General features: G+C 40.4%; 2 protein-coding genes across 3 annotated transcripts; one reads left to right on the forward strand and one right to left on the reverse strand.

Moving 5' to 3' along the window:
* Positions 1-257: 257 nt before the first annotated feature.
* GFOD2 (glucose-fructose oxidoreductase domain containing 2) lies at positions 258-12183 on the forward strand. 2 transcript variants are annotated; one of them, XM_044419834.1, is made up of 3 exons: positions 258-390; positions 4170-4503; positions 8512-12183. In XM_044419834.1, exons 2-3 carry the CDS (start codon positions 4245-4247, stop codon positions 9408-9410), a joined length of 1158 nt encoding a protein of 385 aa, XP_044275769.1. In that variant the 5' UTR covers positions 258-390; positions 4170-4244; the 3' UTR covers positions 9411-12183. The 2 variants fall into 2 exon arrangements, with proteins under 2 accessions (XP_044275769.1, XP_044275770.1); XM_044419835.1 differs by lacking the exon at positions 258-390 and adding an exon at positions 5012-5045 and having other exon boundaries at positions 4433-4503.
* Positions 12184-13589: 1406 nt separating this feature from the next.
* On the reverse strand, positions 13590-20900 carry CUNH16orf86 (chromosome unknown C16orf86 homolog). Its single transcript, XM_044419861.1, has 6 exons — positions 20877-20900; positions 19552-19671; positions 16252-16409; positions 15192-15400; positions 14369-14527; positions 13590-14060 (listed from the first exon to the last, which is right to left on the reverse strand). Exons 1-6 carry the CDS (start codon positions 20898-20900, stop codon positions 13900-13902), a joined length of 831 nt encoding a protein of 276 aa, XP_044275796.1. The 3' UTR covers positions 13590-13899.
* Positions 20901-22416: the final 1516 nt, after the last annotated feature.

Below are 22416 nucleotides of genomic sequence, written 5' to 3' on the forward strand. Positions count from 1 at the left end.
CGAACCCTGGCGGCTTTCCCGGCCAGCTTCCCTCCCCAGCGGATAAGAAAACCGCCTCCGCCGCCGTCAAAGGCCTCGCTCGCCCTCCTGCCCGGCGCATGCGCAAAGTGCCCTTCCCGCCGGAGGGTGGCGGAGGCAGCGGAGGTCAGGGGCACGTCGCGTCGTCCGCGAGACAGTGGCGCGCGCACGTGTGGCCAGCGGGCGGGCGCGCGCGAGGCGAAGGGCCTGCGGCAGGCAGGCCTGAGGTGAAAGGCGCGGGGCGGCTGCGCAGCGCTGCTCCGTTTTCGCCGCCGCCTTCCGTCTCCGTCTGCGTCTCCTCGCGTCTTCCCCCGCCTCCCCTCGAGGAAGGGGGCGGGAGAAGAAGGAACCCGAGACAAGCGTGAACGTGAGGTGTGTAAACCTGAAAGGCGAAGAAAGGGGGATGCGGAGAAAGTGGGGAGGGGCCAGAGTGGGCGAGGTGCCTTGGGAGGTGGTCTGGAGCAGGGGAGTTTCCCTGAAGGGGCGCTCAAGTCGGTGTGGTGTGGTCGGGAGGGGGGCCAAATGGAGGCTCGCTCCCTAGTTGTTATTGCGGGGCCGGGGTTCTGTTAGCCTTTGCAGAAAACACACCCAGGCGCATCCCTCGTTGCTTTTAGGGTGAGGGAGCGGGTCGCCGGCGTTACTTCACGGCTGCAAAACCAAAGAGTATTGGGGCCCCCAAAGGAAGCGAACAGACGTATTGTGATAGAAGCTTTCGAGGGCTGAGAGTCCATTTCATGGAACCATGGAAGGAGCCTCGAATACTGTCGGGTCCAGCCGCCTGCTGGCTGTCCAGTTTCGCCTTGAATGTTTGTCTCTAGTGTGGGAGAACCCACAACCTCCCATTTCATCGTATGTGCGAACAGTTACCCTGCTAGGGGTGTATGTATACGATATCTGTGTATAAATGCATGCAGTGTATGCACATAACTGTAGTTGTAGAATCGTAACAACAGTTATAGAATTGACACCCTCCTTTGTTTCTTTGCTTCCCTTTCAACCCCTCCCAGTTTCACCTATTCTGATAAAACAACCAAGATTCTTATGACATATTAAAAGACTTAATAGCTTTGTCATACAACTGCCACCAAATGCATTTTGAATTGCAGCCATTCTGTAGCACAGTCCTTTTCATTGTGCTAATAAATGTTCGTTCTCTTTTATCAAGGAAAATTGTTCTGTGCAGTTTATTCTGTATAGAACAAGAAAGAAGAGTTTGTGTTGAAAAAGCACAGGCTGTGTGTGAGGGAGGGAGGGAGGGGGAGTCTTGTAGCCCCTTAAAAGCTAATAGAATTATTGTGGCATCAACAATTGTGGGTCAGAATCTACTTTGTGAGATGGTTGAAGCAGGTGTATATGTGAATGTAAGACAGTGTTTCAGGCATTCGGGAAGAATGGAAGTGCTCTGTGACATTTCTATGGAATGTGTGTAGCGACCATTCACAGCAACAATAAATGGCAGTCCTGTGGGAGGCTGTGATTAACTGTGCTGGAGTTAACTGAGACTGATGTAGGGGGCTGTTAGAGTGCATTTGCAAACAGAGAAAAGAAAAGGAAAAAAGAAAAGGGGGGTTTAATGATATGTTTAAGCATTCTCTTTCCTTTAAACAGCCTGAATCAGTGTACAACAATCTCCCCCACACACATTTTTGAGTTACTTTGCAATGGATTTCATGTGTATGATATTAATTTAATTATTGTATTATGTTTGGGCAGGAGCTATAAGTTCTAACCCTCAATATAAACAGCAGCAGAAGGATATAAGTGTCAAATGATGAGTGTGTGGGATGTGTAAACATGGGTAAATGAACTGGGGATGAGTTATAAGGATGAGTTTGGCTGAGGTCTATATGTGAGGAATGGAGATAGAAAGTAGTATGTAAAAAACAGTGGAGAGAGTTGAGGAATCAGCTAAAAGGTGCCACCATGAAGAACATGGGCTTGGAATAGACAAAGTATTCTGATTGTTACATGGCATTTATATCTCGCCCTTTATCTTCTTGTGAGGCTAAGGCTTCATACACAGTTCCATTTTGTCCTCATGAGAACAATCCAGTGAGGTAGGTTGGGTTGAGAGTCTGTGACTGGCCCAGAATCACTGAGAGAGTTTCATGGCAGAGTGAGAACCTGGATCTCCTGGGTCTCCTCACTTTAACCACCACAACAAACTGTGGTATTAATCTTGTAATATTTGTATGATGTGTTTTTCAATATTAATCACCTTTACTGTAAACATGGGGAAATCTGGCATTGACTGAACTTTCATTTGAATGACTGCTGTTACACTGTTGTTTTTCACTGTTTCTTTTGCCTGTATCAGCTTGGCCTTTAGTGCTTTTTGATACCGAAAAGAAAATCTTCTGAATCTTGTTTGCTTGTGTGTTCTTCACGCAGCCATTTTATATCTGTCTAGATAAAGGACTGCATTATAAAATAATATATGAAGTCTTTTTAAATAAGCTTTTTTCCCCTAAACTGCTCCACAAAGATACGAGCAGAACCCTTGCATGTATCAGCATTTTTATTTATTATATTTAACTTTGGTTTGGTTTGCTTAACTTTTCAAAGAGAAAGTCAGTTTTACGTTTATGAAGATTTCCAAATAATGCTATTAAACAGAGCTCTACAAAAATAACATATGTTGTAATAGTAATTAAAAATAAAAATCTCAAATAACATGTCCAACTCCTATCTATATCCATAAATACATCATAAAATATTTCAGTATCCACTCTCTTTCCATTATATATAATCCCCATGAATTTTGGATATGGAAGATTAAGAATGTAAACATTTCTTCTTCCTCTCCTCCTTTTTTCTTCTTTAAAACCATTTTATTTGCAACAAAATGATACCGTTCAATTCTCTAGCCTTACTTTGCTATTTTCCAGAAGCTTTTATAGACAAGAGTGCAGGAGGGGTTCAAGCACCCATTGCTGATGTGCCCATATATCAATTCCAACAATGCTGAAGTGGAATTTACTGTTAATAGATGATAAATAGTATCTAATCTTCAATATGAAAATAGTAGGGATTTATTGTTCAAGCCTATTAGCTGACCTAAAGTATAGTCTCAACATAAAAGACTGTCTGTTTTCAAAAGATTCTGTTTTCAAAATTGGATTCTCCCATAAAGTTAATTTGGAATAAGAATAGGGATTAAACTGCAACTCACCAAGCCATTGCATTCTAAGCCTCTCCCTTTGCCAAGAATGCTGGTAGAGCCATTAGTTTGTTTTGACTATACCTAGACCCTAACACCATCCAGCCAGAAAGGGGCACAAAATAATTTGACTCCAAAACTGCCCATGGAGGAGTATTGAAAGAAAAATATATTTTCCATTCATTGTGCAGGTTAACAAATAAGCTTTATGATAACTAAGATGTGGAAAATGGCCCACACACAATAAACTTATATTATCCAAGGTAGGCCTTTTCTGTATTAATCTGTATAAGATTGCACCCTAAGAATATTAACTTAGGGTGCAGTCCTATACAGATGAATACAGAAATCTCCAAGCATTTAAATTAAGTTCAGCTTCCAAGTTAAGCAGTACGGCTATCAGCAATAAATCTATATTCAGTTTGAGCATTTGTGGAACTTCTCTCGACATTAGTATACTTTATCACTTCCAGGCAACAATGAAACTTGGGTAAATACCCTTGGGTAACTTGAAAGTACCTACAGCCATTAATTCAGATTTCATCCACTGTATCAAAGGCATCTTATTCCAGTCTACTAATAAACAAGAACAACTTACATGTGTATAAAGCCATTTTGTATTTAGCCAGCTTATTCAAACAGCCAAACATATCTATATACAAATATATTCGTATTGGATTAATTTCTGTGAAATGCCCAGAGAGCTTTGGTTATTGGGCAGTATAGAAATGAAATAAATAAAATAATGAAGACTTGCTTGGATTTCTTTTAAAGGCAGCAGTAGGTATTTACAGTAAATCAGGCATACTATATTGCATGTGTGCAGCAGAAGTATGATGTTACGAATGAGAAATGCAGAAAATAATTCTTAACATGAGAAGTTTTTTCCGTATTGGATGTTGGATGTTTAATAACTATACTTGCACCACAGTTGTGTTGACTATGGATAGTGCAGGTACTTTTTGCTAATTCATTATTTTTTCCATTTTAGGAGCTATGGATGAATCAGCTTGGTTTTTATGCCTGCATGTCACCCTCAGGAATTGAATTGTGAAAAGAACACAAAATGAAAATGCTACCAGGTGTGGGGGTGTTTGGGACTGGCAGCTCAGCTCGGGTGTTGGTACCTTTGCTGAGAGCAGAAGGCTTCTCCATTGAGGCACTCTGGGGGAAAACTGAAGAGGAAGCAAGGCAACTAGCTGAGGAAATGAACATTTCCTTCTACACAAGTCGGACAGATGATATCTTGCTGCATCAGGATGTTGATCTGGTTTGCATCAATATTCCCCCACCATTAACACGACAAATTGCTGTGAAAGCTCTAGGTACTATGTTCTTGTTGTTGAAAGTTCTGGCTTTTATTTAAAATTTACTTCCTCCTGGGTAGATCTCAACTGAGCTATGATGGCTGTTAATCATTGTCATAATACAATTGAATGCTTCATTTTGGAGCAATAGTTTTGTAAATATAGAATTGTGGAAAAATTAAGTCTGACTTGATGAGTACACTATATTACATAACGTAGATTAAAACATGTTCTGTCCTGCTGTAGGTAATTGTGTTGATACACTGTTTGGGGAGTATACTTAGACCCAATAAATACTTTGTTTTAGTCAGACATATGTGAAAAATAATAGACTGCAGATTTCTGTTCTTTTAATGGTTTATTTCATTTTAATATTTTTTTTCTGATGGTGGATTTGCCTAACCATGCATCACATAGTAAAAAAATCTGGGGGGAATAAAAGGAAGTAGAAATGATCCTTGACTTTTGTCAGACAGCCAAAGTTAATGCTACTACACCTGATTGCCCAGTGTGGTTTTTTTTGTAGGAGCTGATGGAAGGAGAAAGCTGTTTAAGATCCTGTAAGCAAGCTTTTGATGTTTGCTGGCTTATTATCTTATTCTTTCTTTGTTGTATAGCATAATTAAGGAAGTTCTCGTTAAATACTTGATGAAAGAGCACACAGTGTAATTGCTTGTCTATGTACATATTTCCCTTTTAATACTTGTGTGGCAAGGGTTCATCCCGTTTGGGAGCACAATGCAAAGGAAGCAGGAAGTTAAAAGTATCTGTTGAAGAGAGTTTACATTCTTTCTTAAGGACAGTTGGTACAGGATGGTTGGTTGCTGAAACAATGATTTTTAGAGAGGTAATAGGAGGAATCTTACTGTATTTGTGATTACATTAAATTTATATATTTCCAAAGCTCCCAAAGGACTGTAAAATTCGTCAGCACAGCCACTGGATATCTACAAAGTTCACATCATGACATTTAATCCTTGGGTTGGGGAGGGGAGGACAACTGTGGACATCGTGCAAAAGTGAAAAGATGAAGGTTTCATACAGTGCTGTCAGTCATCCCCGTTGTTAAGATTATAAATAGAAAAGTAGATTGACTGTTAAACTTATTGAAGAATTGCTAGAAATGGTTGATAATACATTGGCCTATTGCTGAACTAGTACAGCCAGAATGCTTAAGAGATGCAAAGTTGAACCAGCACCTGAGAACCAGAAGTATGCAAAGGCTGACAAGAAGACTATGGAGGGTTCAGATGAGCAATGGTTTTAGAATGTGCTACTTCTCATGAAATGTATTCAACCTTAGATTGAATGAAAAAATGAAAAGTGGAGAACCATGATCATATTTGTGTGCAGAGAAATTAAGGTGTGTGTCAGAATGCAAATGTAAAGATTTGCATTTAACGTAAGGATGGGGAAAGAACTTTAATAACACACTAAAATAATTTAACTGGGATAAAATGAAAGAAAGAAAGCGCAGAATCAGAAAGCAAACCCCAAATTTAGCCAGAAAACAGTTCCAGGCTGGATGATAACAGTGACCCCTCCTAAAAACATCTGCCTGAAACTGCGGTGCTGAACTAGGTTAAGAAGCAGTATACTGTGAGCTGGACTTTCCTGATTTTGGCTATAGTCATGAGAGAATAAGAACAAGTATAACTTATGTGGCCCAATGCAGTTCTACCAAGTTCCTCTGCAAAACTTGAAAAAGAGAGATTTATGCCATCTTGTTTGTGATATAAACGTGAGCTTGCACTGGCAGTCTTTGAAGAATTCGGTATGGAGGTGGGAAGCAAATAAAATAAGCTCAGATTATTTGTTATGAAGTGCCTTTTAAGGCAGTCATCTTCTCAGAGATGTATTTATGTTTTTATGAGGGTTACAGGCATGGCATAATGAATTTAAAATAGCACCTTAAGGTAAGGAACGTGATGTTAATATAAATTAGTTTTGCACATCCCAAGTAGTTACTTTCTCCTGTTGGGGTAGATGTTCCCTGTATTAAACAATTCAGTGCCAGATAACTTTGTCTCCTGTCCTGGAGTTTTCTGAAAGGCACCTAAACTTTCCTTAAGCCAAAAACTTTAGAAACTTCACAGCATTTCTCCTTCCTTGGTTTTTACATGAGGCAGCAGTGGACAGCCAGTAGTGGACAACAGATCCACTTCAGAGAGTTAAAGAACAATTGCTTGATTCCACCCTCTGCCCTTCTTACTCCTTCATAATAGCAAAAAAAAAAAAAAAAGCTTTCCTATGAGAGAAGAAGGAACAATATCAATTTGGTGGTACACTCCTAACTACAAGTACTATAGTACACTCCAACTACAAGTACCTAGATGGTTTCCCACCTTCTAGGTATTTTAGTATGGCATATTTAGAAGTGGAGTGGCTTTCTTCTGTACATGGTGATCACTGTGCCACCCCAGCTGAGAACTGCTCCTCATTTAACTACTGCTGTCACTTAGCCAGAGTAGAAGGGAAATGCTGTAGATTTCTCTTATGGTTTCATGTTCTAATTATTACACTTCTGAAGTAGCTTGCTGAGTTTTTTTTTTAAATCAAGGCTTTGATTGTGGCCCTTCTGTTGTTGGCTTGTAACTCCCATCATGCCTCACCATTGGCTGCACTGGCTACTGCTGAGGAATACTGAAGCCCTACGGTATAAGAAAGGCCACAAGTTGTCCACCTCCATTCTTAATATAACAGAAAGGGGAAAACTCTCTCTACTAGTAGCAAAATGTGTATATGTTTGGGACTGGTTTGGATTATCATATTTTGGCTTAATAAGGTCATTTGGGGAAATGCACAACTCCTTCATTGCCCCCATTCCAGGGGACTGAATCCCATGTCATGGTGGCAGTTCCTGGATGGTTTAACCAAGGAATGGGGATAAGTGGAGTGCTTGAGCTGCATGCTTATTTCCCTTTTAATTAGGCAAAGAATGCTCTATTAGTGAATCTCATAACATGCAATGCTGGAAACTCTGGATAATTTATGAATTATGAATAATTTAAACAATCCAGAATTAAACCAAAAACAAGCCATGGCCAACTATTCAGTTAATTCAGGGTTATTTAAACTATAATCAATGCGGATTTTCTCAGTTTGCACATAATGAAATAACAAGTAATTAAAATTAGAAATGATTATTGTGTGGCTCTCACACTTTATTTAATCCAGAAATTGCAAGGGCAAGCAATGTAGGAATTAACCATCATTATGTATTAATCTGCTCAATCTTTCATCATAATGGTAGTTTCCTATTTCATTTAAACTGGGAAACTGCAATTCATAGCTTTGGAATATGGGATATGAAACCCAATTTCATATCATGGCATAACATCTAGCTTGTATCAAAGTCAATAACCATTGTTTCCTGGTTGGGATGAAACCTTTTTGGTTCTGCTGTGAAGAAAGAACAGCATGTGTGACTTGCAAGTTATAAGAATCTGCCCAAGCTTTCCACACAGCTTGTAATCTTAAAAAACAAAACAGGACTCCACTTACAGTGCCTATTGGATCACCATGCAGAATATAAACTGCTCTGCTGTTCCCTAATTGTTTCTTCCCATTTTGAAAAAAAGTGTAATGTTTATTGCAAACATTCTGAAAAAGTAATAGCACAGCAGTGCCTGTTGTCATTTTCTGCATTTGTTTGAAAGAGAAAACATGTTACAATGTGAATAAAACGGTACTATTTAACCATACTGCATGGTTGTAAAGTAATATTTCAGTTAATAGAAAATTGGTTTTCCTAGGCTATTTTTGAAGACTTTGTTTACTGCTTGGTGTTCACTTAAAGGTTGCAATACCCAGCTGAAAGTTTTTAGCTATCTTGTTCTCTCAAGTAAATCCCAGACCCCTGTGTTTTCTTTTCTTTGGAAACACTCACTTTTATTTGACCCCTTATTACTTTTGCCTTTCTTAGCTTTTTAGGGTAGAGACATAGTCTGTAAAATATAACACACAGTGATGCTGTACGGAATATTGAGTATTATCAATCTGAATTAAAACATCCTTTGTTTGCAGGTATTGGAAAGAATGTAATATGTGAGAAAGCTGCTACCTCTGTGGATGCTTTCAGGATGGTCACAGCTGCCAGATATTATCCCAAACTCATGAGCATTGTAGGCAATGTCCTGCGGTTTCTACCAGCTTTCATCAAAATGAAGCAGTTAATAGAAGAGCACTATGTGGGCAATGTTCTGGTTTGTGATGTGCGAGTTTACTGGGGGAGCCTTCTCAGCCACAAGTACAACTGGATCTGCGATGAGCTGATGGGCGGGGGCGGGCTGCACTCTATGGGGACTTACATCATAGACCTCCTCACTCACCTGACAAGCCGAAAGGCGGAGAAAGTCCATGGGTTGCTGAAAACCTTTGTGAAACAAAACTCTGCCATCAGCGGCATTCGCCATGTCACCAGTGATGACTTTTGCTTTTTTCAGATGCTGATGGCAGGAGGCATCTGTAGTACAGTGACTTTGAACTTTAACATGCCCGGGTCATTTGTCCATGAGGTCATGATTGTTGGGTCATCTGGACGTCTTATAGCACGTGGCACAGATTTGTATGGCCAGAAGAACACTGCTCCCCAGGAAGAACTCCTGTTTGCAGACTCTTTGAATGTTCATGCAGGGCTTTTGGAAAAAGGATTGAAAGACATACCCCTTCTGTATCTTAAGGGGATGGTATACTTGGTGCAAGCATTACGTCATTCTTTCCAGGACCAGGAGGACCAGCGAACCTGGGATCCCAAGCCAGTTGCAATGGCGGCTTCTTTTGAAGATGGCCTCTATATGCAAAGTGTAGTAGATGCCATTAAAAAATCCAGCAGGTCTGGGGACTGGGAAACTGTAGAGGTAATGACTGAGGAGCCAGATGCCAATCAAAATCTTTGTGAGGCACTACAGAGAAATAACCTATAATAGAAACAGCCTTGGAAAGCAGAACAATTGGAAATGTATCCATCTTAACCATTTCTGCACATTTTGTTTCCTGTTGGGGTGGGCATGCCGGGAGGAAAAATAATGGGGAATTATACTTGTGGGTAAACCTCTAAGGACTATGCTTCTGGTTTTAAAGCTCAAAAGAGTTTTAAACATTGTGGGTATGCGTCTCATTAGCTAAACTTACTATTTTAAAGATAAACTTACTGAATTCTGTGTTACTCGTAAAACTTGAATTGCCCTTTGCACTCAGCAGTGGCTAAGACAAGAGTGGAGTCTCTGCCATTGTCTACCCTTTTGCAGGCAACTCATGGATGTTTTAAAACAATGCAGTGGCATGGAGTGCTAGAGAAAGTTACCACGTTCTGAGAGGAACTCAAGTTGTCTCTTAGAATTCTTAGTGTTAAAAAACCTGCCCAGAGTCTTAACATTCATTCTGTCGGGATTAAAGGGAAAAATTGTAGCCTTTCTAGTTCAGAGTTAAGCTAGGTGTTACACACCTGTATTTTTAATTCTCCCAGTTTGCATATAAAGTACTGGGGCTTATTGTAGCAGTCAAGAAGGATGTCAGGAGGGAAGGATGCTGAACTCTCCCATGCCTTAACCTGTGCAGTGAATTGCTCCAGATTTTTCATACTGTTACTGGAAACCAGTTGGGAATAGAGGAAAAGTACTTGAAACACTAGAACAATAGGAAGGGAGAGGATTCTGTTACCTGTCTCCTGCACTCTTTTTGTACTTGATTTACAAGGTAAAGATATGATTCCATCCATCTAACCTTGGTTTCAAATGTAGTCTATTAACCTGAAGCAAGCTGTTCTCTCTTCCTGTTTCTAGCATTGGATTGCTGTGTTGAGTTCACCTGCTCTCTGTACATGTTACTGCTTCTCTTCCCTGACAGATGTCTGAGACTGCAGATGTTTTGCACTTCTTTTTCTACATTCTCTCCTGTCATACTCAGTGCTTACAAACTCCACTACTTTGGATCAACTCTTATACATAAAATACAAGAATTCAGGATGCTGTTTTTAGCTGCTTGATAGCATAAAAGTCAAGCAAACATCCAATTTTACATATAAGAACATTTTAAACAAGTCATGTGAGCCATCTAGCTGTTTAATGAATTTGGTATGTAATTTGTCAAGGGATATGAAGCTGCATAGAAAATAAATAAATATCCCTTTGTCTTCAGTTGACTGCTAATAGAGTTAGTTTTTTCCTAGTTTTGCTTGCATGGGGCACAATCCTATGGACTCCTGACATTGCCTGGGAGACTATAAAAGTATCTGGACCCCCAGCTCTGAGTTTCTGTTGCCTTGAAGCTGGGACTCTGCCCCCCTCCCCCCTGGTGGCTTAAAAATTGCTTTGGCTGCTTCTTCAGAGTCAGAAATAGGCCTCAGGAAGAAAAGATATGCTGGGATGGAAAGGGAAAGAGACTTGGGCCCAGTGGCTTACACTTATTCAAGTGGTGCCACAGCTTCCTTCCCTCCCTCTCTACAGTGCTTCACCTAGATAACTGAAAATGGCTGCCTAAATGAAATTCAGGCTGTGAAGTGCAGGGCACTGGAAATTTCTGCCACAATGTCATGCACTGTACATGGAATGCATGTAAGCCTCTGAATTCAGAAGCTTACTTGCACTGAGTGTGGAGGGCATTTGATTGTGCCCTAAATAGATTTAATCTAAACACTGGAGAATGTTCCCTATCCCTTCCACTTCTGTTTTGCATTTGTGGGAATCTTGGTGATGCTTGTAGAGCAGATCTTCATGCACAGCTACCAGATCTCCGAGTTCCTTTTCACTGGGCTGAAACCAGGGGTCGGGGGGAGCCAACTTTTGTATGACACGTGGTTACTTGAATTTTAAAAATTGTTTTCCTGTTCTGTTTTCCTACTAGATTTTAATCCTATATATTAATATAAAGCATTAATAAGCAACCTTTCTTGTGGTCTTGTAAATGGAGGAGAAACTTGCTATGGAAAAGAAACTTAAGTACAGATAAAATGCAGAACCAGATCAGCTGCTTATTCTGCTCCTAGGAAAAAGACCCTATTTTTCCTCTTCTGAGCTTTTAAAGTTATTTTTAACCATAACAGCTGTATCCTTAATCCTAGCTACAGATGTTGGTTTTGTACAATTGTATGAACAATATACAACCATGTCTTCTACCAGAAAACCCTAAATCCTAGTATGTGGACTTTCAAACTTCTGTATGTGGAATATAGAAGAATTCACAATGCTTTGGCAATAACACTGAAAGGAAGGGGGCCATACTAAATGAGACAATGGGAATCTAATATGGGATTTTCTTTCTTTTTGAAAAAATACAAAAAAGCAGAAATCACCTAGCCATAGGGCTAAGGAAATTGGAGTGGAGGAAGGAATGAAACTCCCCTCTGCTGTGTTTCTACTCCCTATATGCCTCTTCTTCGACCAACCTGTTTATATGAAAAGGTACAGGGGAAATTAAAACAAAGCACCCAGTAGCTCAGTCTTGATCAAATCTCCCTTTTAGCAGAAATTATGGTGAAAATTCTGACCACAGACCTCTATATTTTCTAGGTCTTTCTAGTTCTTTTAGCTTTGTTAAAAAAATCATCATGAAGGAAAAGTACAGGGCACACGGTATCTGACCCTTCTGTATTAGAGGGTCCTGCTTCTAACATTCTTTGATTGCTGAGCCTTTAAAAACATCTTGTCTGTATATTTCCACAATTTCATTTATGGAGGCTATAAAGGATTATAAAATGCAGACTCTTGGTCAAATTTGTTCTTCAAGTTCCTTTACAAGTTTCTCCCAAGTGCACAGAAGTATTAACTTTTGTTTATAATTTATTTGATTGATTTCTATTCCACCCATTTATCAAGAAGGTTAAAAATGTTTACATTGTTTCCTCAGTGTTTAATGTAAACATCAAACTGCTGACCTGTTCAGTCATCAGCTCTATTCATTTATGCACTGTTTGGTCTGTTAGAGCTTGGCAGTTCCTCTGTACTTTAGTACTGATGATAGAGGAGCATGATCTTGTTTTTCCTGGAAAATGGGGTTCTTTTCTCCCTAGCAATTCAGTAGGAATTATGCAGTTGTGTTTACACTAGTTGATGGCACACTTGAAGAGCAATGCACAAATTGAGAGACGGTGGAATCAGCTAGTGAAGCTCCATTATATGATTGCATATATACTAATTTTCTTTCAGTGGCAGAGTAGTGCATTTCCTGCCTCCATGCTCTTTTTTATTTTCATTTTTATTGTTAAATTATTTGATGGTTGTGTATGCTTCCTTCTCATGCTGGAGTGAATATCTACACAGGTTTAAGTGGGGGAAAGAGCACCACTGCCCCCAGCACTTCATTCTTGCTCTGCCTTCCCAGAACAGCTGTTGCTTGGTTGGGCCTATGTTGTAAAATACAACAGTGCTACTCTATGATACAGAGAGGTCATAAAAACATAAGAACTTGGATTGGTTAATTGACAGTTTCCAAGGTCAACCCAGTAACCAAACCAAGGACAATTTTGGGGTTTACTTTGAGTTTCTGAGTTTGAATGTCAAGAAGCAATGCAGGAATGGAGCATGCCTGGATTATTATATCAGGATCTCATAACTGGTGACTCAGCACAATTCCACTTCACCAAGGTTGACTGCGGTCCTCCACCTTTGTGGGAGTCAGGGATGCAGGACCTCTGAGCAGTGGAAAAACGACAAATATCTCTAGGGACTCTGTTTGGGGACACCATGCTCCCACTACTAGCCAGCCTCACGTATTTTGTCTCTCAGTAGGTATGAAGTCTCTTGAGATATTTGTGGGTTTTCCACTTTTATGGAGGTTCTGTGTCCCTAACCCTTATGAATGTAGTGTTTGCTACTATCCATGGCTTCAAGCATCCACTCCAGGGCTTGGAACCTATTCCCACAGGATAAGGGGGTCCTGCTGTAACTGAAAGCAGAAATGGCAAGCATGTGGGAGGCAGCACTTGTCACTTTTCTTAAGCAAACCAGGATCTGCAAGTTGATATGAAAACCAAGGAGTGGTATCTCTGAATCTGGAGATTCCATTTAGTTGACCAAGATAGACCTACCATCTCTCTTTCATGAAGAGGATTCATAATGCCTCAGAGTCCCAACAATTGCATGTCCAGTCACTGGACAACACTCTGTCTGGATGCTTTGAGAACAATGAACTGTTTGTTGGGTTTTCTTTAGAACAACTGAGAAACTAGTTTTATTTTGCTGGAAGTATTTTGTGTCTACATGTGCCAGCATCTAATTTCCCTTTACAAGCAAATGAGATGAATGTGAACAACCGACACCTGAATATAATGAACAGTAGTTGAGAAATACACACAGGTGGAATAAAAGGAGCATCTAGGAAAACATCTGTTTCTGTGCTTCATACAAATTTGAGGAGCAAGCCAGTCCTACTGGTCTTACCTCTTCAGGGCACAGCTAAGAATCCTGTGACATGTTGTTACTTGTGCTGTGGTGACAGTGGTGGGACTAGGTGAGCTGCACATACACTGAGCATCTTGTCAATGTCCACCTGTGTAGACTTGTCGACCTCTGCTTTTGCTACAGCTCCTGAAGTGGTGCTTGTTGGACTTCTCAGTTCTTTGCCTTTGTCTTCTACAACTGTAATAGAGAATAAAGGGTCCAAATGAACCACTGTCCTGCCTATGTGTGAATATGGAAAGACAGTGCTAGATGACCAGTGGCTTTTTTACCTCTACTCTGCAGCTACCTATTTGCACTTGGCAGCTTCCGACTAAAAAGGGAGAAGGGCATGTTGACACCGTACCAAGAACAGTTAATCTCATTTCATTTCTTATGGCTTCTGCGAAGCACCAAGTCATGTCCAACCGATCATTCCAACCTTTGTCATGGTGTCGGATTTGACAAAAGGGCCATGTACACCTCCCCCTTTGTTCCCAACTTGTTACCTATGGGTGTTATTTTCAGTTCTAAGAGGCCTGTCTTGTTCTCGAGGGTTGAAGGAGCTTCACACTGGAGCAGGTCACATTCCTTGTCTGATGGATTGTTCATCTCCGGGTTGTCATAGTTGATATATTGGTATAAAGGGCGCAGACGCTGGGACTTTCCTAGAACGATGAAATAAACTTTGAAAGACATGTTGCTTCTAAGGTGCAGAGGCTTGTTGGTGAGATGAGGACTGTAATACCATTTTAAATTATACCTTAGTCAAAGGAAGAATGGTCTGCCCCACTGCATCTGGCTTCTCTTGCAGTTGCCTTAGCAAGTCACAAGACTTGCAAGTTCATTCTATTACTGCACCAGTAATGCTTGTAAATGCTTCTGCCTATGCCTATTGATGAAGAGCTAATCTCCTATACTTCCAATCTGGCCATGTTTAAATGTCTCTGAGTGAAAGCTATTGGTGGTTTAAGCACGGTTTCTAAATAAGTGCACACAGCAAGTGCTGTGATTTAGAGATGGCTTTTGGTTGCAGAGCTGAAGACTAGAAGTATCTACCCTGCATGACTGGCGCTTGAGCACTAGCATCATCTGTATCATTTGTATCTCATAATTGATTGCTATCTTCACTTCCAAATTCTCACTATAAGAAGGAGTATCATCCTTCCGTTTTCTGCTACCTATAAATTCCTACCCTAAATATTATAAAAATATTATTTGCGGTAGGATTAAAATACGGTATTAAAATACCTGACAACCTCTCCTCTCCTAAACCACTCCCTGCTGAGGGAGACCAAGCTTGTAGCTCTACCCGATTCCTTCTGTACTCACTGTCTAAACCTGCAGACTCTGGAGACAGGGCACCTCCTGGAATGGCAGATGGGGCCGCTGGGATATCAAGGCTGCTTTTTCTTTTCTTGGATTTCTTGGGCTGCTTTGGCATGAAGGAAACTTCAGCTTTGGGGCCCTCTGCTTCCTCTGTCCTGGGAGTGAGCTTCTTGAAGTCTGCATGCTGGAAAGTAAGTATGTCAGATTCAGTTCTGTGGGAACAGAAGCATATTAGATTCAATTTTGTGGGAAAGGAACAAGAAGGCTGAGGAGCACACAGGAAGAGGAGATGTGATTTACTGGAGATTTCTGGTCCCATGTGCTAGGTCCCAGCAGCCTCCTGGCTAGTTTTTCTCTTTCCCTCTGTCTTTGCCTGTCTGCAAGCATTCTGACTTGCAGGTAAAAAGCAAAATCTGCTGCAATTAAATCCCTCTGCAAGGAGCAGCTGGTAGCCTTTTCTAGACCTGCAGCTCTTAAGTTAAAATTTCACTGCCAGTGGAAGCAAAGCCACAATCTATCCAAGAGATTCTGCTGCCTGAGGACAAGATGACACCACACCCAATTCCTTGTGCAGAAGCCAACCAGACTGGCCGTTGAATCTTCAGCCATGGCAATGAGACCGTGTCCTCCACTGATGTCCATGGTCAGCAATCTAGCGTCAGGAGTATGGAATGTATGCTATGCAGCCTACAATTGCGTTCTTCAACACAGGGAGATGTTGGAGGAGAATCCAAAGGAAGGGCCGTGGGGCTGCTGCCACAGCTTCCTCATGCTGTAGCCCCACATCCCAGCAACCTTATTCTGCTTCCCTTGCATTGTTAGGCTGCTTGATTAGTAGTGGAACATGCAGCACTCTGATTATACTTTTATGAAGCTGTTTCACAGTGAAGTCAGATCATAGACTGGTGACTGTAAGGCAGTGGCTCTCCAATGACTTGGACAGAAGTTCCAGCTGATATCCTTAACAATTTTTTAACTTGAGATGTCAAGAACAAACTCTTTTCCTGTGTGCTCTACCTTTGTACTGTGGGATAGATACAACAATTGATTCATGATAACCTACTTTATTGTTCTTGCTTTAAAGCCATAGGTTGCCAGCCAGGCCTGGAGCACAGAAACTGATTTCAGATTCTTGAGTTCTGGAAACAGTTCTTGGTGCTTCTGAATTTCTTCCTCATACAGCTTCATGTGGAGGAGAATGCCTTTCCCATCTTCATGCCACTGTGGGAACACACAGATGGTTACTCAGTGAATGGAGCCAAAGTAAGAATACAGACCAGGTGTCACAATCATTACAGACTGAAAAGGTGCAGATTCTGTATTCAAACTGAGCCTGTCATGTTGGCCACTTCATGGAAGTTCTTCAGGGCAGAGTAATGCTCCCAGATTGTAACTAAGGGTGAGCTTGAAATTAAACATCCTGGGGTCCAGAAAAAGTTTTGGATAAGGCTGGCTAAGTTGCATCACTAGAGAGTTTCTGCTGTACAGTTTCTGCTTCCAAAGGAAGTGATTTCCCTTCTCCATCAAATAGCAGCTGTACATGCACACAAGACACATTTTCATCCAGTATGAGAGAGGAAAGATTAAACTCTACCGAGCATGCCAAATCAAACAAAACTCCAACCCATTTGAGAGACCACATTTTTATCAAAACATGTAGAGAGATAGTACAACGCAGGCTCTTTCTAACATCCTTTCACCACCTCTAGAGCAGGGGTGGGCAGAAAGTAGGTCCCCAGAAATTTCAAATTTCTACCCCCCACATTTCTGGGGACTGAAGTCGAAAACATTTGCCAATCTACCTTCTGCCAAACCCTATTGTAGGAATTGGTTAACTAGCAAAGGCAAAACATGGAGAAAGAAAAACATCATCATCATCATCATCATCATCATCATCATTATTAGAACATTTCTATGCCGCCCCTTGCCGAAGCCTCGGGGCAGCTTACAACACAATAAAATACAATATAAGATAACAATATAAAATTAAAATTAATAATATAAAATAAATAAAAAATATAAACGATATAAAAGAAGTTATAAAAGAAAAGTTATGAAAGAAAAGAAAAGAAAAGAAAAGAAAAGAAAAGAAAAGAAAAGAAAAGAAGTTGCCCTGGCCAGATAAATAAGTACATATTGTTAACAATTAAAATGACGTTTAAATAAAAAATAATTCCTAAATAATTGAGGAAAAATATCAGCTGCACAGAATATCTCTGGAATAAGTCTTTTTAAGGGCAAGGATTTGTTGAAGGAATTTATTGGGGTAGGGTGGGGGAAAGCAACTGATCAAATAGTTATAGCAGAAATAGTTCTTGTTTTGGGGCTACTTGTTGGGAAGTCATATCTTCGTTGGCTCCAACTTGCTGAATTGGAAATTCTGCAGGGGAAAGGGAAGGAGATACTGCCTTATGTAAATGGCAGTTGTATTGTTGAATACAGGAGAAGTGCCAAATGACTGGAGAAGGGCTACCATAATTCCCATTTTCAAAAAAGGGAAAAAAGATGAACCTGGGGACTACAGACCAGTTAGTCTGACATCAATCCCTGGAAAAATTATGATGTAAATTATTAATCAATCTGCAAGCACCTCAAAGAAAATGCAGTGATCAATAGAAGCTAACATGGATTTATCAAAACTAAATCCTGTCAGACTAATTCAATATAATTTTTGGACTGGATAACCTCTCAAATGAACAGTGGAAACACTGTGGACATAATCTACCTTGACTTAATCTACTTACCCCTGATCTAGACAGTGTCTGTGTCCATCTACTTTTTCTCAAGCAAAGCTTTTGACATAGCGCCCTTCAACATCCTGATAAGCAAACTAGCAAAAAGAAAAACTATCAGGTGGATTTAAAATTTGCTGCTAAATTGGACACAAAGAGTGCTTATCAATGGCACCTTCTCAACTGGAGAAAGGTAACTAGTGTTCAGTTCAGTTCTAGGCCCAGTGCTCTTCAACATCTTTATTAATGATTTAGATGTGGAAGTAAAAGAAACAATCAGATGTGCAGACAATACAAAACTGGGTGGAATAGTGCACGCCCTAGAAGACAGAATGAAGATTCAAGGCAATCTGGATAAGCTTGAATGCTGGGCTGAAAGCAACAGAATGAGATTCAATAGGGACATGTACTCCACCTAGGACCTCATTGAGACCAGATAAGAGAACTTGGCTCAGAATAAGTAAAAAGGAACAAGACCTTGGGGTTATTGGGGACAACAGGGTAAATATGAGCCAACAATGCAATGCAGTTGCAAAAAGGGCATATGCTATTTTTGGATGCATTCATATTACTTAATATTGGAAGTAATGTTAGTATTACTTCTAAATCATGAGAAGTAATAGTTCCGCAATACTCTTTTCTAATCAGACCTCATCTAGGTCATCTGGGTACCAAGATTTAAGAAAAATGCAGAAAAATTAAAAAGGGTCCAGAAGAGGACAACAAAAATGATCCAGTGTTTGGAACATTGCCCTGTGAGGAGAGACTGAGAGAACTGGGCATGTTCAGCCTTGAGAAGAGAAGACTGAGGGGAACATGATATCACTCTGTAAGTACCTCAAAGGCTGTCACAAAGAGGAAGAATAAAACCTCTTCTTGCTCATGCTAGACTGCAAGACATGGAATAATCGGCGAATGGGGTGGCATAGAAGCTTCCTAAATAAATAAATAATCAGTTCAAGTTGTGACAAACCAAATTCAGGCTAGCTATCAGGAAACATTTCCTCACTGTCAGAGCAATGTGACAGTGGAACCAATTGCCTGGAAAGGTGGTGGGCTGTCCCACATTAGGGACATTCAAAAAGAAACTGGACAGCCATCTGAGTGGGATGGTGTAAACTGGTGTCCTGCAACAGTGGGAGGTTGGACCCGATGGCCTTCTTGGCTGCTTCCAATTCTACCATTCTATGATTCAGACATGGTCCCCAGAACTACCACTTCATGTGCTGCTAACTGTAATTGTGTGTTTCCGGTTAGAGATGTGGTGAGGCAGGAGAGCTCACAGGCAATACTTTTGAAGGTTGCTTACTCCTGCTGATTTCTCTTTGAAGCCATCCCCATAGATGTTTTATGCTTTAATGTACAAATCCTTAAAAGTGATAGACTCACTTCTCACCTGACATTTTTGCAACAAGATCTCTTTCTGTTCCTTTAAGCTTCAAAAGCCAGGGGACAGTCTTAGTGACAGTAGGTTGGCTCCTCTAGATGATCGCACCTTCAACTCCCAGAAGCCCCTCTTAGCATGAGCAATGGTCAGGACTGTGGGATTCTGCAGATCCTTCTGCCTACCCCTGTTGCAGACAGTGTCGCATCCACACACGCCCCCGCCCCAAACCCGTTTATTTCTTTACCTCTAGTGACTTGATAGTTGGGTTGTCCAAAGCTGCCGCCAGCTGGAACAGGAAGTGGGAAGGTGTGGCCTTTCCTCCAGATTTTTTCTCACTGGCACTCTTTGCAGAACTAGCCATGGCCTGCAAAGGAGAAAAAAACAGAAATTACACAGCCAGGCCTTTACTTTTTTACAGGCTGGCAGGAGATAATATTTCCAATATAATAGTAAAACAGACTTCACTGGTAGGTCTGGAACCAATACCTTTTTATATGTGCTATCATCACTGATCCTGCTTTTTTGGTGTGTGCGTGTGCTTGGTGATGTTTTTAAAGAGGGAAACTGCAGAGAACAAAGGAAGCAAAGGAAACAAATATTATCTTTAATAGCTGTTTAGAAAAGGTACTTTGGTAGTTGTGAATATTTTCCACCCCTGCATTTTGCAGTTTTGTGTCTTTGCATATGGCAGTCATAAAGAGAAAAGGGGAAAGTAGGTATATTTAGAAAATCAAGAAACTGGTCTTATTTTGCAGAATGGCATTAATGTGACAGGTTGATCTGAAATGTGTGAAGCTTATGGTAAAAGTATATTATAGGGCTAGGTAATGTGGTGCCTTCTAGATGTATTGGATTGAAACACCTGTTGCTGCTCAGTTAAGCATGGATAGTGAGAGGGATTATGGAAATTATAATCCAAAACATCTGGAATGCATCAATTATCTACCCCAGGTACAATTCCTATTTGCCTGTTTGATTTCAAGGGCTAAGAAACAAATCCAAATCGCAAAGGCTTTTGGATAAGCGAGTACCAAATTACATTGTTTTGAGTGAAATGCTTCTTAATATGACTAAACTGAACTCTAAAGCTTATTTTAAAGACATGTTTCCATAATTGTTACTGTTTTTGGTATCAACAGCTCTTCCTGCACTTGACCATTTACTAATTAAAAAAACCTGCTCTTAAGTACAGTTCTCAACAAGGTTATGAAAGCATGTTAATATTCACATGTATCAAAGAACCAAATTCTATTGACACTTAGGGGCATGTTTATTTAGCTGTCATGAATTGTACCATTCCCTGCCTTTATAGTGTGTTCTGCATATCACACTATTACATCCTGCATTAACTGAAAAAAACCCAACATTCATACATCCAGACTATCATTTGATTACTATGTCTGTGAAGACTGATATTTGAACGTATGCACTATATTCTGTAGAAAGCACTACTTGTACTTCTAATACATTCACATGTGAAGTTTATTACACTATCGTGGTCTAAGACCACTGACTGAATTGATGGAAGAGGCAGGATTTGAATCTGAGCTTTCTGAACTGTAAATTCACCTGTTCGGCTGCTGTTGTATACATGCTTCCAATGGAAGCAAGTTCCACTGAATGCAGTAGGATCTACTTCTGGATCGATCTGTATAGGATTGTGCTGTTAGTTATTATGCTACACCATTCAGCCTTACGACTCCTTTGTACACTTATTGTGAATGCAAAAATGGTGGCCAACTTCTATTCAAGAAAGTAATTCATAATAAATGATCGGGGTCGTGTGATTACGTGGCATGCAGTGGGACTGGGGGATTAAGTATTCCTTAACCCTATACTAATTTCTGAAGCATTAGCCCAGTTATCTTACAAAAAGATCACTCAAAGATCCTGCAGTCTACTGGATGAAGTGCTTGGGAGCCTACGGGAATGGGATGATAGATAAAAATAATAAATAATAAATAAATAACACTTCTTGCAGCCCTTGATTTCAACAGCAGCCCTGTAGGCATGAAAGGCATACCTTAATAGATACGAGGTAGAGCTGTTCCCTTTTGTGCAGATCTACCTTAAAAATAACCAAAAGATGTTCTTGCTTTGCTTCACTAAGCCATTCCCATTGGGAGTTTTGTTGAGTAATCAGAAGTCATGAGAGGTTTGGAAAAATTCTTAAAAGCATGAAATTCTAAATCTGACTTTAAATTTCCAGTTGGCACACACCTCTAAAGGCATTAAGCAAGAGTCGGAGATGGTATTTCTATATTTAAAATATACAGAGGCGGTCCCCTAGCTATTGTTTTCTTTTCCTATCATGTATGTGTGTTATCTGCCTCAAAAGTGTTTCCACAAATAATTGAGGAAACAATGCACAGGGGTGCTCACACACAGAACAACTTGGGATCATAAGTACATTTACAGATCTTTTAAATATATTCATGCTCTTTGTGGGTGAAAGGGAAAAGGAATTATTTCCTAATGGGGATGTAAGGACCATGTTTTGATATCCAGCAATCCCCAATTTGAGCTTACTGAAGCCATTGTTCAAATCAAGTAGGACTTGAGTTGGGTAGATTTTGACTGATTTACTCCTTGGTTAAGCGAAGCATGTGTTCCCCACCAAGCCTATGGCAGACTGTGGAGTCTGAAGAACAGTTGAATTCTTGCAGGGAGTAGTCTGATGGTGGTGGTCAGTAGGCCCAGCAGATATTACACAGTCTTCTCTTAGGAATGGTTGCTAGGCTACGCAAGGTTTGTAGTATTCTGTCTGCTCCACTGGTAGCTGCTAGGCTCCATGGAAGCAGTGATAATGCTGAATCGGTTATTAACATCTTCCATAAATGTGTATATACTGTATAGCAGTGATGGCGAACCTTTTAGAGACCGAGTGCCCAAACTGCAACCCAAAACCCACTTATTTATCGCAAAATGCCAACACTGCAATAAAACCTGAATATCGAGGTTTTATTTTAGAAAAAACAACTCACAGCCAGTCCAAGCAAATATATATACACCGTATTTTTCGCTCTATAAGACGCACCTGACCATAAGATGCACCTAGTTTTTAGAGGAGGAAAACAAGAAAAAATATTCTGAATCAAATGGTTTACTA

Source organism: Varanus komodoensis, unplaced genomic scaffold, assembly GCF_004798865.1.
Source record: "Varanus komodoensis strain SLA01 unplaced genomic scaffold, ASM479886v1 scaffold109, whole genome shotgun sequence".
Taxonomy (NCBI): Eukaryota; Metazoa; Chordata; class Lepidosauria; order Squamata; family Varanidae; genus Varanus; species Varanus komodoensis.

What these genes read in the sequence shown, in the direction of transcription:
- GFOD2 (XM_044419834.1), top strand. Translation starts at nt 4,245, where the DNA reads ATGAAAATGCTACCAGGTGTGGGGGTGTTTGGGACTGGCAGCTCAGCT. An exon ending in AATTGCTGTGAAAGCTCTAG is followed by an intron (nt 4,504 to 8,511) that starts GTACTATGTTCT and finishes CTTTGTTTGCAG; the next exon opens with GTATTGGAAAGAATGTAATA.
- CUNH16orf86 (XM_044419861.1), bottom strand. Translation starts at nt 20,900, where the DNA reads ATGTATACAACAGCAGCCGAACAG. An exon ending in ATACAACAGCAGCCGAACAG is followed by an intron (nt 19,672 to 20,876) that starts GTGAATTTACAG and finishes TCTCCTTTGCAG; the next exon opens with GCCATGGCTAGTTCTGCAAA. An exon ending in AGAGTCTGCAGGTTTAGACA is followed by an intron (nt 14,528 to 15,191) that starts GTGAGTACAGAA and finishes TCATCGTTCTAG; the next exon opens with GAAAGTCCCAGCGTCTGCGC.